The sequence below is a fragment of the Pseudophryne corroboree genome, chromosome 3, assembly GCF_028390025.1.
Source record: "Pseudophryne corroboree isolate aPseCor3 chromosome 3, aPseCor3.hap2, whole genome shotgun sequence".
Classification (NCBI taxonomy): domain Eukaryota; kingdom Metazoa; phylum Chordata; class Amphibia; order Anura; family Myobatrachidae; genus Pseudophryne; species Pseudophryne corroboree.
The window spans coordinates 171,429,829-171,451,321 of NC_086446.1; the positions used below are offsets into that span (position 1 = coordinate 171,429,829).

Below are 21,493 nucleotides of genomic sequence, written 5' to 3' on the forward strand. Positions count from 1 at the left end.
CCTTATAGGTAGTACTTCCATATGTTTTTTGGAATCCGCATCACCCGTCCATTGGCGAGTCCATAAGGATCTTCTTGCTGAGATAGACATGGCATTGGCCCTAGACGCTAGCAAACCAATGTCCCTTTGAGCATCCCTCATAAATAAGACTGCGTCTTTTATATGGGCTAGAGTTAGGAATATAGAATCCTTATCCATAGTATCAAATTGATCTGTCAGCTCATCTGTCCAAGCTGCAATTGCGCAACACACCCATGCCGACGCAATCGTCGGTCTTAACACAGCACCCGTATGAGAATAAATACCCTTAAAGGTAGTTTCTTGCCTGCGATCTGCAGGGTCCTTAAGGGCCGCTGTGTCAGGAGACGGTAGCGCCACTTTCTTGGACAAGCGCGTCAGGGCCTTGTCCTCAGTGGGGGGTGATTCCCAAATCTCCCTGTCCTGCTTAGGGAAAGGGTAAGCCATAAAAATTATTTTGGGGATCTGCGGTCTCTTATCCGGAGTCTCCCAAGCTTTTCAAAAGAACTCATTTAATTCATGAGATGTGGGAAAATTAATAATCTGTTTCTTTTCCTTAAACATGTGTACCCTTGTGTCGGGGACCGAGGGTTCATCCACAATATGCAACACATCCCTTATTGCCACAATCATACACTGAATGGTTTTAGTCACCCTAGGGTGCAATTTTACTTCGTCATAGTCGACACTGGAATCAGAATCCGTGTCGGTAGTAGTGTCTTGTGTTAAGGGACGCTTTTGAGACCCCGACGGGCCCTGTGAGTCGGTCCAATCTGAGGATTGACCGCCTGATGTCCCCCCTAAACCAGCCTTATCAAGCCTTTTATGTAAAGATGCCACACTTGCATGCAACGTATGCCACATGTCCATCCAATCTGGAGTCGGCACAACCGACGGGGACACACCACTCATTTGCTCCACCTCCTCCTTGGAGAAGCCTTCCGCCTCAGACATGTCGACACACACGTACCGACACCCCACACACAGGGAGTTACCTATAAGGGGACAAAACCCCAACCAGGCCCTTAGGAGAGACAGAGAGAGAGTATGCGAGCACACACCCAGCGCTTAAAAACACTGGAATATATGACCAGATAGCGCTGTTATATGTATATAATTGTAATCTCCACTCACTGCGTCGCCAAAGTGCCCCCCTCCTCTTTTTTCCAGCCTGTGAAGCTCAGCAGGGGAGAGAACAGGGAGCCAGCGTTTCCTCGTGCAGTCTCTGTGGAGAAAATGGCGCTGGTCAGTGCTGAGGATCAAGTCCCGCCCACCCGACGGCGGGCTTCGGTCCCATCAACTTTCTATATAAAAATGGCGGGGGTTACCGGATTTACTGTGCCACAGCCTAATCCATGCTTATCAATGCCAAATATGAGGAATATTGCTGCCCAAGGCGCCCCCCCCCCTGCGCCATGCACCCTTCAGTGCCTGCTTGTGTGTGTGTGTGACTGGGAGCAATGGCGCGCAGCTTACCGCTGCGCGCTTACCTCATGAAGATCTGATGTCTTCTGCTGCCTGATGTCTTCTTTGCCTTCTCATACTCACCCGGCTTCTATCTTCGGCATCTGTGAGGACGGCGGCGCGGCTCCGGGACGAACCCCAGGTGAGACCTGTGTTCCGACTCCCTCTGGAGCTAATGGTGTCCAGTAGCCTTAGAAGCAGTGCCCAACTTAACAAGCCAGCTCTGCTTCTCTCTCCTCGGTCCCACGATGCAGGGAGCCGGTTGCCAGCAGGACTCCCTGAAAATAAAAAAACTAACAAAATTCTTTTTCACAGAAAACTCTGGAGAGCTCTCTGCAGTGCACCCATTCTCCTCTGGGCACAAGATCTAACTGAGGTCTGGAGGAGGGGCATAGAGGGAGGAGCCAGTGCACACCCATAGTCAAAGTTCTTTTTAGGTGCCCTATCTCCTGCGGAGCCCGTCTATACCCCATGGTCCTTACGGAGTCCCCAGCATCCTCTAGGACGTAAGAGAAATGTCAATGTCTTGGTTTTAATGTATTTGATTTTTTATTTATTTTAATAAATGCATAAAATGAAGATACTATATATGGTAATCTTACGGGATACATGATATAGAGGTATATCAGAATCTAAAAAGAGATTGATTCAAACATTCCAAATTCTAACACATAAGATAACCAATGAAATTGTGTTAGGTTTTAGCACCCTTTTTTGACTACCATACAAACTAATTTTATATATAAAGTATATTATGCTGGTTACCCTGTGACTTTGATATTATGTCTACCATGTTTGTATCACTGCTCTGTACAGCACTGCGGAAGTTTGAGGCACCCTATAAACAAATTCTAATAATAAACAGCTCAGTACTTGTGTCTACAACATGCAACAGCTCATAGTACCACTTTGGGCAGACCTGGGCAAAGTACGGCCCTCTGGCAATCCCTGTCCGGCCCGCGTATTTATTCCAGTCACACGGCTCCCCCCCTTTATCTTACACACACGGCACCCGCAGCTCTCCGCCCACAAGCTCCCTGCACCACACACTGTGCTGTATCGATAGGTCACAAAGACCCTGCGATGCAGCTTAACAATTGAGGCCCAGTGACTGCCCGCAAGTCGCAAGCTACAGAGCCGCAGAGCACGGGTAGTCACTGCCGGCGGTCCCCGCCCCCTGGGTCCCTAGCAACCAGCGCCTGATGACGTGTATCCCGCGGGAGATGGCTTTGCCCCGTCACTTCCTGCTTAAACTTCGGGGTGCTTTAGAGATCCCGTCAGACCAGCATCCAGGGTGAGTCTTGCAGCAATGGGACAGCAACCCGTCATACAGTGCAAATTACAAGCCAATAGCAGAAAAAAAAATGACATTAAAAAGTAGGTTTGTGCTTTTATTATATATTGAGCATAATTAAGTTCAAGTTATCATTGGTTAGGACCTCCAACACAGTTCAGATTTTTCATGTGGCCCCCTATAGAAATTAATTGCCCACCCCTGACTTAGGGTCACACATAAAAAGGTTAACAACATTTTTTTATTAACTTTTCTTAAAAACAATTTAATCCCTGTAAATTTAGATTGTTTGTTATTTGGGGTCCAAAGCAGATGTATTTTAAAATGTCCAGAAATCAAACACCAGTATAAAAAGATCAACTGGGATGATTGCACAGTTAACGTATGATAGCTAAATTGCTCAGGCAATCCCCTAGAAGGTGCGCTGTATTTCTTATACAGAATGGATCAAAACTATCAATTTACTGATTTTGCTAAAAGACCTCTAAAATAAATGTTAGAAGATCAAGTGACAATGCATTCAGATGGACAGAAGATAGTATTAATTACCTTTTTCCCAGGAAAGCTCCCAGTCTCGTGTAGGACAGCTATACGCAATTGAGGCCACCAAGTATGGAATTCCTTGACCCATTGGTACATTACAGTGGCTGGACATACAATGATACTGGGACCCAGTCCTTCGTACCTGCAAAGTAAAATCAGTATTTTTGTAATTATAAGGTTATTAGTAATCAATAACACCTCATTGATAAATCCATAGTTGTGCTTAAAAAGTAAGAAAATCAACCATTCTAAAACTGTGAAAGCAGACAGGGTTTAGCATTGCCCTCCCTGGGGCAGGACAAAGGATTAAAGCTTTATAGATCTACGTGAGAGAAAAAGCAATGTACTGATTGGTGGATTCAAACAAACTGACAATCAGCAATATGGCAGAAAGAAAGAAATAACATACGTTCACTTCTTTATTTAAACATAATGGGTTTGTGCTATGGATGTGGGAGAAAATAGGATTTTAATTACCGACCGGTAAATCCTTTTCTCATAGTCCGTAGGGGATACTGGTAATCCATTTAGTACCATGGGGTATAGACTGGTCCACTAGGAGCCATGGGCACTATAGAAGTTTGTTTGTGTGTGTTGGCTCCACCTTCTATGCCCCTCCTACCAGACTCAGTCTAGAAACTGTGCCCGAGGAGACGGACATACTTTGAGAGAAGGATATAGAAAAGGAAAAAGTGGTGAGAAAATTGAGATCCCAAGGTGCCATGGGAGACACAAAGAGAGGTTGGATGTGCAGAACACCTTTCAAGTATGTCTGGACCTCAGGGAGACAAGCCAATTGTTTCTGAAAGAAAATAGACAAGGCCGAAATCTGGACCTTTATGGAGCCTAGATGTAGGTCCACATCCACTCCCGACTGCAGAAAAAGAAGGAAATGTCTCAGATGAAATTCCACCGCAGAATATGGTCTGCTCTCACACCAAGAGACGCATTTCTTCCAGATACAGTGGTAATGTTTAGCCGTTACCCCCTTCCTGGCTTGGATCAAAGTTGGGATGACCTTGTCAGGAATCCCACTACTGGCTAGAATCAGCCGTTCAACTTCCATGCCGTTAAACGCAGCCGCGGTAAGTCTTGATAGACGAACAGGCCTGCTGCATAAGATCCTCTCGAAGAGGTAGAGGCCTCCGATCTTTGAGCAGCATCTAAAAAAAGATCCGCATACCAGGCCCTTCGTGACCAGTCCGGAGCAATGAGGATTGCTTGATCCTTCTCCCTTTTAAGTCTTTTTAGAATTCTTGGGATCAGATGAAGTGGAGGAAACACGTACACCAGCTGGTAGACCCATGGAGTTGTCAGGGCGTATACCGCCACGGCTTGTGGGTCTCTCAACCTGGAACAATACTGCTTGAGCTTCTTGTTGAATCAGAAGGCCATCATGTCGATTTGTGGATATCCCCACCGACGTGTCAACCACCGGAACACCTCCGGTTGAAGGCCCCATTCCCCCGGGTGCAGGTAGTATCTGCTGAGGAAGTCTGCTTCCCAGTTGTCTACTCCCGGAATGAAGACCGCCGACAACGCCACAGCGTGTTTTTCCGCCCAGAGAATTTTTGACCCCTCTGACATTACGGCTCTGCTTTTCATTCCACCCTGTTGGTTAATGCATGTCACTGCGTCACATTGTCCGACTGGACCTGAATAGCTTGATTCTGAAGAAGAAAGGAGGCTGCAGAAGGGCGTTGTAGATAGCCCTGAGCTCCAGGATGTTTATTGGAAGGACAACTTCCTGACTTGACCATCTTCCCTGAAACTGTACCCCCTGGGTGACTACGCCCCAACCTCCGAGGCTTGCGTCTGTGGTTAACAGAATCCAAAATTCTGAATCCCGAACCTTCGACCCTCCACTAGGTGAGAAGTTTGTAGCCACCACAGGAGGGAGATCCTGGCTTTTGGGGACAGGCGAATCCTCTGGTGCATGTGAAGATGCGATCCGGACCATTTGTCCAACAGATCCAGCTGGAAGGGCCTCGCATGAAACCTTCCATACTGAATCGCCTCGCAAGAGGCCACCATTTTCCCCAGAAAGCGTATGCAGAGTTGCACAGAGATCCGGGCTGGTTTCAGGACAGCCCGAACCAGCGACTGGATTATCATTGCCTTTTCCAAGGGAAGGAGTACTTTCTGAGACTGTGTCCAGTATCATTCCCAGGAAATGAAGCCTCTGCGTTGGTTCTAGGTGAGATTTCGGTAGGTTCAGAATTCACCCATGATCCAGGAGTAGTCTGGTTGAGAGACCAATGTTCTCCAACAACTGCTCCCTGGACAGTGCCTTTATCAGAAGATCATCCAGGTACAGAATTATGTTCACGGAGAAGTAACATCATCTCTGCCATCACTTTGGTGAACACCCTCAGTGCCGTGGACAGACCAAATGGTAGGGCCTGGAACTGGTAGAGAGAGTCCTGCAGTGCACACCGGAGATAAGCCTGATGAGGTAGCCAGATCGGAATGTGAAGGAATGCATCCTTGATACACTAGGAATTCCCTCTCATCCAGACCTGAGATCACCGCTCTCAGAGACTCCATCTTGAATTTGAACACTCTTAAGTACGGGTTCAACGACTTCAGGTTCAGAATCGGTCTTACTGAACCATCCTGCTTAGGCACTACAAACAAGCTGGAATAATAACCCTTGTTTTGTAGATGAGGTGGAACTGGAACAATGACCTGGGTCTATAACAGTTTCTGAATGGCGTCTTGTAAGGTTATTCTTTCCTCTTGTGAAACTGGTAAGCCTGATTTGAAGAATCTGTGAGATAGGAGTTCCTGGAACTACAGTCTGTAGACTGGGAGATAAGGTCTATGACCCAGGAATCCTGACATGATCTTTTCCAGATGTGACTGAAGAAATTTAGCCGGGCTCCCACCTGCCTGTCTTCCAGGTACCGCGATCCACCGTCATGCGGAAGGTTTTGGAGGAAGCAGAGCCCGAGCTCTGTTCCTGTGAATCGGCAGTAGCCGGTTTCCATGGTTTATCTCTAGCACCTCTGGCGGCGGCAGAAGAACCTCTGGCCTTGCCCTTAAACTTGACAGTCTGAAAGGACTGTAAATTGGATCCTGAATAGGCCTTCCTAACTGGGGGAGCTGCAGAAGGTAGGTATGTGGACTTTCCCGCAGTAGCTTTGGAGATCCATTTGTCTAGTTAATCTCCAAATTAGGCCTCATCTGTGAAAGGCAGGCCTTCCACGCCTTTTCTGGAGTCCGCGTCCGCAGTCCACTGGCGTAGCCATAAGCCCCTGCGGGCCGACACTGCCATAGCTGTAGTGCGTGCATTAAGCAAGCTTTTTTTATGGCTTCCACCATAAAGTTCGCAGAGTCCTGTATGTGTTGCAGGAGCAAAACAATCTCCTCTTGAGATAATGTATCCAACCCCTCAATTAGGTTACCTGACCATTTAGCAATGGCTCGTGTAATACACCCACATGCTATAGTGGGTCTCTGGGACACCCCAGCAGCTGTATACAGAGATTTGAGCATAGTCTCAATTTTGCGATCAGCCGCATCTTTTAGGGAGGCTGCACCCGGGACAGGCAATACAATTTTTCGTGAGAGCCTGGAGACTGATGCATCCACTATCGGTGGATTGTCCCATTTTTTCCTATCCTCAGGAGGAAAAGGAAGAGATAAACAACCGTTTTGGGATTTTAAATTTCTTATCTGGATTAACCCACAGGGTATTATGGGGGTCATTCTGACCCGATCGCACGCTGCAGTTTTTCGCAGCGTAGCGATCTGGTCAGAACCGCGCATGCGCCGGCACCGCAGTGCGCCGGCGCATGGCCACCTGTCGCTGTGCAACAATCGCCTCTGCCTGATTCACAGGCAGAGGCGGTCGATGGGCGTCGCTGTGCGATGCCTTTGCACTTCTAAGGGGGGGGGGGGGCCCTCACTGACATGCGGGGTGGACTAGCCCTGTGCTGGGCGTCCCCCTGCATGCTGCGTTCATGATCGTAGCTGTGCTAAATTTAGCACAGCTACGATCAACTCGGAATGACCCCCTAAGTTCCTTTGACACAGGAAAAGAAGCAGAGGATTTCTTCTTTATATTAAAATAAGATTCCCCACTCTCCTCTGTCACCTTATCAGGGATATTCAGAACTTCTCTGATAGCTGCTATGAGAGCCTCTATTCCCTGCGACAGAGTACCCTCCCCACCTCTGAGTCCACTTCACCCTCCTCCATTTCTGACCCCTCATCAGAGTCCGACTGCAGGATATGGGCCAAAGTACGTTTTTGCGTACAAATGGCAGGGGACTGAGACGCTGGTTTGGGTACAGAGTCTTTTTTCATAAACGCAGTCACAGACTGTCTTAAGTATTGCGTCTTTCTCATTCTGAGATAACTTAGTAGAAATTGTGGAAATCATTCCCCTAATGGAGTCCAGCCATGCTGGTTCTGCCCCACAACCCTGGGCAGGGATACTACACTGAGTACACACTAGTGAACCCCCTGAAGAGGAACACTGTGCCATACATGAAACACACTCTTTGCCTGACCTACTGTAACAGTGACAGCGCACTCACACAGGAAAAGGTTAAATGCACAATTAACCCACAAAGAGCCCTTCCAGGGAGACACAGAGTGTGTATGGAACCAGCACGCGGTGCCCTTTTCGCTAATGCCAAGCTTAGCCGGGTCGCAGACTAAGTACCTAGATTAGGGACTTAGTACACTAATAAATCGCTCCCCCCTCCTGCTATGACCCCCTGGTACTGCTGAGGGAATCTGGAGTCCCGCCGGAGGAGCTGCGCGTTCCTGTCAGTCAGTGTCTGTGCCAGCTGCAGTAGGGAAAACGGCGCTTGTGAGCTGCTGGATACGCTCATAGTGAAGTCCCGCCCCTTCAATGGCGCGCAGTCTTCCCACTCCTCTTTATACTGGCTGTATGTGGTATGTGTCTATGTGCATAAAATGGAGACAGACTCCTTTTATGGCTTTGTTGTCAGTCTGGGTACTGTGGGGTCATTCAGAGTTGTTCGCTCGTTGCCGATTTTCGCAACGGAGCGATTAATGCGAAAATGCGCATGCGCATGGTAAGCAGGGCGCATGCGCTAAGTATTTTAGCTCAAAACTTAGTAGATTTACTCACGTCCGAACGAAGAATTTTCATTGTTGAAGTGATCGGTGAGTGATTGACAGGAAGTGGGTGTTTCTGGGCGGAAACTGACCGTTTTCTGGGAGTGTGCGGAAAAACGCAGGCGTGCCAGGATAAAACGCGGGAGTGTCTGGAGAAACGGGGGAGTGGCTGGCCGAACGCAGGGCGTGTTTGTGACGTCAAACCAGGAACGAAACGGGCTGAGCTGATCGCAGTGTAGGAGTAAGTCTCAAGCTACTCAGAAACTGCTAAGAATTTTCTATTCGCAATTCTGCTAAGCTTTCGTTCGCAATTCTGCTATGCTAAGATACACTCCCAGAGGGTGGCGGCCTAGCATGTGCAATGCAGCTAAAATTTGCTAGCGAGCTAACAACTCGGAATGACCCCCTGTGTCCGCTGTAATGTACACAGTCGGGAGACGCAGTCGGCCCCGTTTAGAACCGGGACGCCTGCTTAGTACTTCACCACTCTTCTGGCCCTGATGGGGGTGGCAGCGTGCATGAATGTACGCTCGCCATGGTGAGGCTTGCGAATAGTTCCCTGAGGAGCTAGCGTCCTGTCAGCGGGGAACGGAACTATTAACCATGACAAAGATTGGGCCTTTCCCCCCTAAGTCCCACGAAGCAGGCAGGCTGATGCCATCCAGTCCTGCCTGAAAATAACAAACTTAGAAAATACATACAGAAAACTCTTCAGGAGCTTCCAGAGATGTGACTGGCTCCTACGGGCACATTTTCGAAACTGAGTCTGGTTGGAGGGGCATAGTGGGAGGAGCCATCACACCTAATCAAACTTCCATAGTGCCCATGGCTCCTAGTGGACCAGTCTATACCCCATGGTACTAAATAGATTCCCAGTATCCCCTAGGACGTACGAGAAATATTCAATTCCTTTAACAGAACTGCAATGAAATACAGCTGTGTTCTCATACACCAATCCTTTTTGTGCCATGTGGTGTGAGACGCCAGGTGTGATTTAAAAGTACCACCACAGGCAGCAATTCCCATGCTTGAGTCTTTTTTTTTCACAAATTGTGTTTTAAGAAGCTAATAAAGTAGCAGATTATGGGGGATATTCAATTACCTGTGGTACATTACCGCGGGTAATAGATATTGCCCGGGATCTATACTATTAGCCCTAATAAGCCAGCATGAGCTGCGGCTTATCAGGGCTTATGTTGCTGCACCGGGTGCTGGCTCCTGACAGCTGCCGCTGCAGCGCTAACCTCCAGTTCCCTGGTCACATGACCGCTGCAGGAGCCAGGGAAGAGTGGGGCTGCAGCACTGCTCCAGCTTCCCTGCTGAGGGGGTCTCGGCACTGAATGCCGGCTCCCGGGCCGCGGTACCCTCACTGCAGTCCCAGCCTGCTGCTGCTGCTGCAGTGGGCAGGGGATTTTGTTTAACCTGCCTCAATGTCCGGAGACGGCCCCTTTGCTGTTTCTCATGAGAACACACAGGTTTCACTGAACCCGTATGCTTTCGTGAGGAAAGTTTGTTTGTTTTTTTTCAGGCGATACAAATTGCAAAAAATAATAAATTGGTGAAATATCGGAAAAAGTGCGAAATATTGATATTTTTCGCACCCAATGTGTTTTCACCTTTAATTGGATACCCCCTAAGAATGACTAGTGACATGCATCTTTGTGCCTAATCTGCTACTTTATACCAATTGCTTTGCAACAATAAATACCAATTCTAAGCACAGTACTTAGGGGGTTATTCACAGTTGTTAGCAAACCAATAAAGTTAGCAATTGGGCAAAACCATGTTGCACTGCAGGTGGGGCAGATGTAACATGTGCAGAAAGATTAAGATTTAGGTGGGTTATATTGTTTCCGTGCAGGGTAAATCACTGCAATTTAGATTTCAGTTTGAACACACCCCACCCAAATCTAACTCTCTCTGCACATGTTACATCTGCCACACTTGCAGTGCAACATGGTTTTGCCCAATTTCTAACTTTAGGGGTTATTCAGTAAGGCTTGCAGATTCTGCAAGCTGGGGGCTGCCCAGCATGCTGAATGGCCTTCCCAGTAACTAAGACTGCAATTTAATTGCGGTCGTAGCAACTGTGGATGACCTCCTGCAGCCGCAGCTAGACACAGCCGCCCAAAAAAAGCCAACCTGCCCCCATTTTCCCCGCGCCACCCCCACAACACTCCATTGCCGCTCTACGAACAGCTCTGCCTGTCAATTAGGAAGAGGCGTTTGCACACTTTGCGAACTGAACGCATTTGGGCAGCCGTGCACACACAGGATGGAACATGCAGTTGTGCAGTGACGCCAACAACTGTGATTTTGCGGTCGCATCACTTAGCGATGTGACCTGACTAACCCCCTTTGTTGGTTTGCTAGCAACTCTGAATAACCCCCTTAGTACACCGTTTAAAGCACAAAAATCCCTACCTAAAATCCTATATAATAAAAGGTTAACGCTGCTTCTCACCTCACGCCAGTGGCCACTAGATGGCACCCCGATGGAGCAATTCAAGTGTTACTCCGAAAAGGTGACCACAGCCGCCGTTGCTGACATTACTGTTACGTTGTACCGTCAGGCTGGTAACCAGTTACTGTATAAAAAAGCCAAGGACAGATGGTCCTATATTGTAGGACCTGTCTTTTACTTTTTACCCAGCTTGTGTACTTTTTTTATAATTTTAATTCACTTAATAGTGTACTAAGCATTTAGGATTAATATACCACATTAAAAAGTGTATTTAACAGAAAAAGTTGCAAAATCCACGGCACACCAAATGGGGTTACTCTGAGTGATTTTACGGATAGGTGTATGTGGACACCTGTGTGACATTATTTCTCTAATGTCAAAGTGGATACTGGGGAATAGTATATTACCATGGGTTATAGATCGGGTCCACTGGAGCCTGGCATCCCCAGTATCCACTACGGACTACGAGAAAAGGAATTACTGATCGGTATTAAAATCCTATTCTAAAGCTGCATTCTACATTCATAGCTCATTTCCTCTGAATGTGGCTTGTTTAATACAGTGCAAGCAATTGGGATGATTCAGAGGTGGACAGTGCCTGTACTAAAAAGTGTAAAAGCAGCAGGAGGCTTCTGTAGTAGAAAGACGCACACATGCAGGCTTCTTTGATCCACTGCTGCGTCCAATGACACAGCATCGGATCATCGGCATGAACATCAGTCATCAGCGTAATCCACAGGTTGGCCAGAAAATTAATGTTTACGGGGCTAGTGAGCCACTGGCTACTGCACGACCAGAAAATGGGGCCATTACACCCCTTTTCTGGTGCACTTCCTGATGTAGCTCCAAAATGCTGTAGCATATTATTTATGAACAGATCTAAAAACATTGGAGTAACATAGCGTTTATGTACATCTCTTAATCAGGCCCAATGTTCAGAGACATACAGAGCACAAAATAGAAGTACAAAGAGAGAAGGCCACGTCAGTAACAGATTTAGAGAACAACAAAACAAAGATTAAAAAATAAAATGTAAAGCTGACAGCAGATAGGCTTCATAAAGAAAAAGATAAACAATCACTAATGTTTCTTATGAAAAATTAAGTCTCTGTACTGTATGCAAGAACAATGATGCTAGGAGGGCTCATGAAAATGTTATGCATAGTTTTGTGCTCACACTCCGTTTATGTGTCAGTAGAAAGCACAAGAGGAGGAAAACTGGCATCATGTAGAAAATAATTCTCAAACACAAGAACAATTATGATCTAGAAAAAAAGGGTTAATACATCTTATTCAGTGCACACAGCTGCAGTTTTGTTGTATACTTTTTCCCAAGACATTAATATTCTCAGTATCCTCCAAGTCTCTCTGTGCCCATGACATAATACTATTGCCAAACACTGAGTAGCAGTCAGTGGTAAGACACAAGCTGAATCAAAGACACAGATGCGCAAGCCAAGAATTCATTACTAGTGTTAGCTCTTTAATAAACTGTGCCCTACAACTCCCCTCCCTGTCATAAGCGGACTTTTACACCCCCTCCCCCTCACTAAGCGAATTAAAGGAACTATCTAATTGAAATGCGGTGAATAATTCAGCAGGTCCGCCCTCTCTGTAATAATGCTGATGAAATATTCATGGGAGGCTTAGACTGGCAGTCTACAGGGCAGCCGCTTGCCTGTAATCAGAACCTCGTGTCCTTATTCGGCTGTAGCTTAGGCCTGCCAGGAAGGCAATTATCTGGATGGTTTTGCCCAGTCCCATCTCATCTCCCAGAATGCCTCCTGCCTGTTGGCAATGCAGTTCCCACAACCACCGAACACCTGTCTGCTGGTACCTGTAGGGAAAACAAAACAAGAGAAATACAAGAGTAATGAAAACAAACGAGCAGAATGAAAGAGAATAATGTGCAATACGGATATTAAAATATATTACAAATACAGAAATAAAAATCGTGTATATATATATATATATATATATATATATATATATATATATATATATATATATATATATATATATATATATACACATATATATATATATATATATATATATATATACACATATATATATATATATATATATATATATATATATATATATATATATATATATATATATATATATATATATATATCTATATAGTAGTCCGGTTTTTGTTTAATTAAGTTTCGTCTAACAAAGTATATAATGCTTAGCATATTACAGTATTGTCGATTCAGATAATGTTAAACAATTGCAGTAAGCAGGGTAGGATGGATTGCATTTTAGCTGTTATGATTTGCTTGATTTGTGTTTCCTTTCATATTTCCATATAGCATGGTGGTGGCAAGTCACATGATTATGCCTGTCTGCTGTAGCTAGGCAACGGGAGTCCGGTACGGATCTTGATGTGAGCGCTGGAGGGCGCACGTCGCGGTGTTGTGACATCATCGGGAGTGGACGGATGCCCGGAGCCTGGCGGCAGGAGGAGGCGTGCATTCACTTGGTGAGTTATAAATGTTTGTTATCTTGGTACATGTTTTATCCTGAAGACGAATAATAAAATCGAAACGTTGATGCTGATGCTCACGGGTGTTGTCCAGTGTATTTTTTGAATAAGTCCCCGGAGTGCCGCCTATCTCCGCTATATACTGTTTGGTGTGCACACACCTAGGAGGGCACCAGGGCTATGTGAGTTTATACTTGAGAGTGCCGACCATTACCACGAGCATATTGGGACACTGTTTCTTCCAGCACTACCTAGACATTTGGGAGTGTGTGCGAGGATTTGTGACCTGGGTAAGGCACCTATTACCAGTTTACTGCTTATTGAAGTGACTTCAGATACCGGTGGAATTCCGGCATCTAACACCAGCTGTTCACCCTATACCCTGCAATGGCGGACAGTAGTGGACTTAGAAATATAACACTACCTGCGGGAGAAATATGGAGTTTTTCTGACAAGGATGGGATGAAATCCGTTTCAAAGAGAACTTTGCCAACACAGGGGGTGAAGAAACAAACGAACAACTATTTACACAACTCCTCAGGCTCCGCAAAAAAGAAGTTGATTATTTTCTGCATGGCGTAACATTATCCGACTATCATAGAAGTGGCCAAATACCTCGTGGCTTTCGTATAAGGAATATCCCTACCATTGGTAAATTCAGCAGTGACTTTTGTCGCAAATGGGCTGCTATTTTAAACAAATGCAGCCTAGATTTAATCCGGTTAGTCATACAGGAATCCTCAAGGGAGCTGGAGCTGACTAAAACTAAAATTGCTGCATTTGAGGAACTACATGTACCTACCTTGACATCAGACAAAACTCAGCCATGGATGGAGAAATTAACTACACAGGTTGAAAGTTACCGGAGAGAGTTGGTACGTTTTAAACGTGAAAAACTTGCAACAGTTCAAAGGGACTACGCTGAAAACAAAGTGTACACATGGGCCTTCAATCCGGAAAGAAAACGTTTTTTTCATCAGAGGCAGCGAAACTTTAGGAAGTTCCCAGGCGACACTGAGACGTCAAGTGGGGGAGCATCCTCCCATAGTGACAATGAAGGGGCACGAGGAAAACTTGATAAAAGACCCCCTTTAGGAGTCAGCACCCGCGCCAAGCGGGGACCATTAAAAGAAACCGAACAAGAAGAGGTCGCCAGTGGCTCAGGCAAATCAAAAGCCAAGTCAAACAAGAAGAAAACAACTTAGTATTTAACCTCTCCAAGAGACAACTGACGGAAACTGAAGAAGCTGTCCTCAATAAGGGTCTTTCCTTTGTCCCTTCATCCAACATAGATTACTTTCAATGGAAAGTGGACTCCTATAAATTTAATAGAAATCTGAGATTAAAGGAACATTTTCAGTCAACTGCACATGAGAAGAACCGAGAAAATGAAGTCCCATTAGCCATAAGACCTAGATCGACGTTTGATCCATATACTAACAATGTCTCACTCAAATGCTTTCAGAGACGTTTAGATCAAAAAATAGAGGATATCAAGATAAAGAATAAACCTCAAGTTTCTAATATGTCTAAGGCCGAATTTGAAGCTATGCGTAGTCTCAGTAAGGACTTGAGCATTGTTATCCGTCCGGCGGACAAGGGGGGAGGGATTGTGGTACAGGATTTAGACCAATATTGTCAAGAAATTTACCGCCAGTTAGGTGATAGCACTGTATACTGTGAGTTAAATGTAGATCCTACAATAGCATTTAACAATGAGTTACATGCTATACTCTCTAAAGGGGTTCACTACGGCTGGCCGGCGGTCGGGCTCCCGGCGACCAGCATCCCGGCGCCGGGAGCCCGACCGCCGGCTTACCGACAGCTTGGCGAGCGCAAATGAGCCCCTTGCGGGCTCGCTGCGCTCGCCACGCTACGGGCACGGTGGCGCGCTACGCGCGCCACACTATTTTATTCTCCCTCTATGGGGGTCGTGGACCCCCACGAGGGAAAATAAGTGTCGGTATGCCGGCTGTCGGGCTCCCGGCGCCGGTATACTGAGCGCCGGGAGCCCGACCGCCGGCAAACAGAAGACCACCCCTCTAAAGCTGTGGCTGATAATGCATTTTTTAAAGAATCAGAAATGATGTTATTTCAACAGTTTCCAGTAGCTCCTGTGCTATATACAATTCCTAAAGTCCACAAAGACCCCCTTTGTCCCCCGGGACATCCCATAATCTCTGCCCGGGACTCTATATATTACAAAGTGTCCAAATATTTGGACACACATTTTCAGCCGGTAATTCAAGCCCAGAATACATATTTAAAGGACACTACAACCTTTATCCTTAAGCTAAATCAATTACCATCTCCATTGCCAAAATGTTTTTTATGTTCCTTGGATGTTGTGAATTTATACACGAGCATACCCCATGATGGAGGTTTGAGTGCAGCCAGGAAAATCCTTACTGATAGTCCACTGTATACTGGCCCTGATATTTCATTTTTTATTGGTTTGTTAGAATTGACCCTTAAGAATAATTACTTTTTATTTAACAACAAATGGTACTTACAGCAACAAGGCTGTGCAATGGGGTCCTGTGTGGCCCCGGCCTTTGCAAACAGCTATATGTGAGAGGTGGAACGAGAATTTTTTTTTTCTGATTCCAACACAGCGTCTAAATTTTTGTTTTTTTTAAGATATATAGATGATCTTTTTATCATCTGGCTAGGAGAGGAGGGTGACTTCCATGATTTAATGATAAGAGCTAATTCAGCAAATGAACATATTAAATTTACGTATACTATCAGTGATTGTGAGGTCAACTATTTAGATGTTACTATTCAACTTAAAAATGACACATTACATACTACCCTATATAGGAAGAAAACAGATCGGAATAATGTTTTACATCATTCGAGCCAGCATCCCAGAGCAACCAAGGAAGGGCTTCCCTTCTCCCAATTTGTCAGGGCACATCGCATTTCTGACACTGTGGAAGATGCTAATAATGAAATTGATCGTATGATCATGCAATTTCTAGCAAGAGGGTACAAACATGAGCAATTAATTGAGGCCAAGAAAAAAGTTCTAGCGATACCCAGAGAACAAGTATTAGTAACTAATAAGCAGAAATTGGGAGATGATCCTAGAATACCATTCGTACAACAATTTCATGCACAGAGTGGACTGGTGGTCAAGGAAACTAAAACTCTCTGGCCACTAGTCACTACAGATCCGGACCTTAAGGTCTTTGAAAAAACCAAAATAATGCCAAGTTTTAGACGCAGTAAAAACCTCAAGCAGTGGTTGGTGAAAAATGATATTTCTGAAAACACCAAAATTCTCAACAAGCCCAATTTCCTTACCAGAAAACCTGGCTGCTACCGGTGTGTGGGATGCACCACATGTAGTTACCTTGAAAAAGGAGACACATTTGCGCACCCCCACACTGGTAAACGCATTCCCATTAAGAAAGTACTTACCTGCACCAGCACTCATGTAGTGTACTTTATTAGGTGTCCATGTGGTCTTCTCTATGTAGGGAAGACCACTAGACAATTCAAAGAACGGATGAACTTACATCGTTCATCCATTAGAAAAGCGGTTAAGGGTCAAATAGTTGCTCAAGAACAGCCAGTAGCCAGGCACTTTAGAACCCACAAACATGGACTGTCCACCTTAAGATACAAAATCATTGACCAAGTAGAGAAAAAAGTGAGAGGTGGTGACAGGGACAGGTCCCTCTTGCAATGTGAGGCGAGGTGGATACATAGATTAAATACTGTATCCCCACATGGTCTGAACGAGAATTTTGGACTAAATTGCTTTCTTTAATAAGCACCAGGAATAGATTTTAATAGTAGTCCAGTTTTTGTTTAATTAAGTTTCGTCTAACAAAGTATATAATGCTTAGCATATTACAGTATTGTCGATTCAGATAATGTTAAACAATTGCAGTAAGCAGGGTAGGATGGATTGCATTTTAGCTGTTATGATTTGCTTGATTTGTGTTTCCTTTCATATTTCCATATAGCATGGTGGTGGCAAGTCACATGATTATGCATGTCTGCTGTAGCTAGGCAACGGGAGTCCGGTACGGATCTTAATGTGAGCGCTGGAGGGCGCACGTCGCGGTGTTGTGACGTCATCGGGAGTGGACGGATGCCCGGAGCCTGGCGGCAGGAGGAGGCGTGCATTCACTTGTACCCCTTTTCCACTAGCTCAAAAAACACGGGTAAATGCACGGGGGCGCGCATTTACCCGTGTTTTTGGCAAGTGGAAAAGGGTCAACCCGGATCAAGTGACCCGTGAATCCTACCCGGCTATTTACCTGGGTAGGACACGGGAATGATCCGGGTAGGGTTCTAGTGTAAACGGGAGCCGTGTCGATGCGACACGGCTCCCGTTTACACTGTATGGAAGGGCGGCGCTGGGAGATCATGTGATCTCCCTGCGCCGCCCCTGCCGCGTCACTAGAAGCGTCACCAACCCGGCATATGCCGGGTTGTGACTGCTGATGGGAAAGGGGACGAGCACGGGTCGCAGCAGGGGGCAGCTCCCGTGTCAGGCTCCCGGCTGCGACCCGTGATCGTAAGTGGAAAAGGGGTATTGGTGAGTTATAAATGTTTGTTATCTTGGTACATGTTTTATCCTGAAGACGATTAATAAAATCGAAACGTTGATGCTGATGCTCACGGGTGTTGTCCCGTGTATTTTTTGAATAAGTCCCGGGAGTGCCGCCTATCTCCGCTATATACTGTTTGGTGTGCACACACCTAGGAGGGCACCAGGGCTACGTGAGTTTATACTTGAGAGTGCCGACCATTACCACGAGTATATATATATATATATATATATATATATATATATATATATATATATATATATATATATACATACATTGGTCAGTGGATAATACATATTTGTGTGCAGAGACCAGGTGACAGCACTCTGAATAGATTTAGACAGTGATCAAGAGCTGCTAAAATATTAATATTCTGAAGAAGAGTCACAAAACAATTGTAGGGTTGTTACAAAACTTTGGCAATAAACTAAAATGCAGGGTTTATTAATACAATTTGTGATCAGTCTCATTTCTCACCTAACCCATTTACAAAAGTTAAACATACACGTGCAGCAAAAATTATATGATGAAGCATAGGAAATCAGTACTTGTACAGCTTTTTCCACAAAGATCCAGGAACGTGGAACCCCTCATCAAACTCTACATCACTGTCCTCTGACTCCTCAGCTAATATACGCTGATGTTTCTCTTTAAGTCGCTGCTTTTGCCATAGTCTAAGGAAAAAGATTAAATAAATGAAAGAGCAAACTAGAACACAGAGTTTCAATAAAGTGCAATATACTTCATAGAAACATACCGTAACCTTTGTTTAAACAATTTGACGTCTCCATCATCTCTGCACCGTTTATCTTTTGCTGAGTGGGGTAACTCTCCATCATCTTCATCAGAGCTTGGGAGAAACTCTGGGTCCAGATCCTGATGCTGGGCCCTTTTTTTAAGTGATTTCCGGGGAAGTGGTTTTAACTCATAGTCAGATCCTGGGCTGTCAAGCACACATTCTTCATCCTCTTCTTCCATATTCTGTTCTCTTTCTTCAGGTGTGTAAGTAGAGCCGTCACTATCATCGTTTGCTTGACTGTCTTGTTCAGCAATTGCATCATATTTTTTACGCGGGACTCCTACCCTGGAATGATTCTGGAAAGCTTTGTTCTGTAATTTTCTCATTCTCTTTTTCAACTTATTCTTAGCAGATGGGACGGTGGCAATTTGATGTTCGTTTGGTACATCTTTAGCTTCCTTCTGAACTTCTGGTTTCTTTTTAGCTTTTTTGGGAGTGAACTTCCGCTTCCGCTGTGCTGCCATTTGTGCTTGATCATTAAGATACTTCTCAAAATCTGAGGAATCATTTAACATCAGCTTTCTTGGTTTACGATCTTGTTTTGGGGGGATCTTTGTGCCAAATGGGGTCATTTGTCCTGTGCGGATGAGATCTTCCCATTCACTTTCTTGGGATGGCATCAGCATACTACCCAAAGATGTGGGCATCGCATCTGATAAAACAAACATCAGGACATAGGTAAACATATGCTTTAGAATCTGACGGATTATCAGATACAGCTACAAAAATAGCAACAATTTAAAAAGAAAACAATAATTAAGGAACAAGGAATTAAAAAGAAATGTACTGCCTGAGTTTATCATTAATCTGGTAATCCTTGGGGGGAATTCAACAGACGGTGGGAATTTTGAAAACCCCACAGAGCAGGATTTTTCACGTAGCTGCGGGATTTTGGTAACTGCAGGACTGAAAATAGGACGTAGAAATCACTGCATCTTTTTTATCACAACTCCAAAGCAAGTCTGATTTTTCATAAAACAGTGAATTTTAGGAAAAATCACCGGGACTTGCTCTGGCACCCCCTTCCCTTGAGGACTAATTAAGTAATTGGACGTTTTAAATTTGCTTAATTAGTCTGTAATTAGTCACCTTCTGAAGCGATGTTTTCTGCATCCCAGCGGCCCCCTCCCCAGTGCAAAAATAGAGGGGGAACCACTGGGACTCACGGAGAACACTGGACGGTATCATTTATTTATTTTATTCGCACAACAGGGTTTGCAGTGCTGAAAACCCTGCAATCGCGTTTTATCAAATTGGATACTGCGGGTAAGTGCATAAATACATAAGTGCATAAGTGCAGAAATACAAAATTCTGCGCAAGGTTTTTTTTACCTCGCACCCAACTGAATTCCCCTCCTTGTCTTGCTCAGTAACAAACCCCTGAAAGCTCACCATCTTCAAGATCACCCAACTGCTCCTCATCAATATCCATTTCCTCCTGGTTATCGCCCAATACTGCTCTCAGGCGTCTCTGTTTAGCTTGAAGTTTCTTCAGTTGCTGCTCCTGACATAAAAAAGAAAGACAGTATCAGATATCTAGGGATTGCGTCTTTAATTGTGTTTATTGCTCTGCAGTATTTTGTTTTACAATGAAGAGTTTACTATAATCTGCTAAGGATTCTGAAATGGTTTTACAGAACGTGACTTTTACATGTCCAACTCTCTCAAGCTACTGATTTCAAGTTTTACAAAGTGTCAGGTTGTAAAATTCAGCTCTTCGGATTGTGATTATGCCCAATATATAAAAGGGCATTACTTTTACTAGCAAAACACGGTTAGTAAAAGCATTGCTTTTTTTAAATATTGGACGTAAACATGATCAGAAGCACCGGGTTTTACAACCTAACACTTAAACCCCTTATGCTGATGAGAAACAATTTTACTTTGTGATCATTGCCTTCCCGTCACTCTAAGCAACTGCTAGGGCATATAGAAGGGACATTGCTCATTTGGATTGTTTTAGGCACCAAAGCGTTAAATGACAGGATATATGGGGGTCATGAGGTTTTATGTTAGAATGGATCAGATAAGGGTCTTAAATCAGGATTATAAAGCAAAGTAAAGCGGAATGAACCATGGTGATATATAAGTAAATATTAATAAATAAGTAAAAATTCTATGAAGGTTTTGAATGTTAAATATAAGTTTGTAAGAAAAAAGTTGGCTTGCACCCTGGTTAGTTCTTACTAACTGCCAAATACACAGGTTCCACTAATGGAAAAGGCATAGGATTCCATGTCAACATACAAATGACTGATCGCTCTCATTTAGCGGCTATAAAGAATTATGCACCTGGGTTCTCCTCTCTCCTACATTCACACACGTCAACAAAGCACAAACACTTTATAAAACACATTAAGTGTGCCATAACTGCACTAACTTTGTTATGTTTCTGCCGCTTTACAGAGTCCAGTTTCCGGTCAATCTCTTTGCAGGTTGCAGCTTGCGGAGCAAGTTGATCTATAATTTTGTTGATTTGTCTTAGGGAAGTGACACATGAACTGTGAAGAAAAAGATTAGAATTCCTCTGCTGTCCGTGACAAAAGATCTCTACATAAAACTTTGCATACATTAAAATTAATGCATTATTTACTAGTTTTGTAAACAGTATTGTTACTATTATAGGGCAGTACGGATGGTGTATTGGTTAGCATTACTGCCTCACAGCACTGAAATCATGGGTTCGATTCCCACCATGGCTCTGTGTGGTGTTTGTATTTTCTCCCCATACGTGTGGGTTTACTCCAGGTGCTTT

At 44.7% G+C, this 21,493-nt stretch overlaps 1 protein-coding gene across 3 annotated transcripts in view; it reads right to left on the reverse strand.

Moving 5' to 3' along the window:
• The window catches only part of ERCC6 (ERCC excision repair 6, chromatin remodeling factor), a 107,676-nt gene that overhangs the window by 47,253 nt on the left and 38,930 nt on the right, over positions 1–21,493 (reverse strand). For all 3 annotated transcript variants that reach the window (XM_063958604.1, XM_063958603.1, XM_063958602.1), the window contains exons 3-8: positions 21,119–21,239; positions 20,131–20,242; positions 18,697–19,390; positions 18,488–18,613; positions 12,556–12,714; positions 3,326–3,461 (exon numbers count right to left, since the gene is read on the reverse strand). In XM_063958604.1, coding sequence (XP_063814674.1) covers positions 3,326–3,461; positions 12,556–12,714; positions 18,488–18,613; positions 18,697–19,390; positions 20,131–20,242; positions 21,119–21,239 — 1,348 coding nt within the window. The remainder of the gene's footprint in view (positions 1–3,325; positions 3,462–12,555; positions 12,715–18,487; positions 18,614–18,696; positions 19,391–20,130; positions 20,243–21,118; positions 21,240–21,493) is intronic.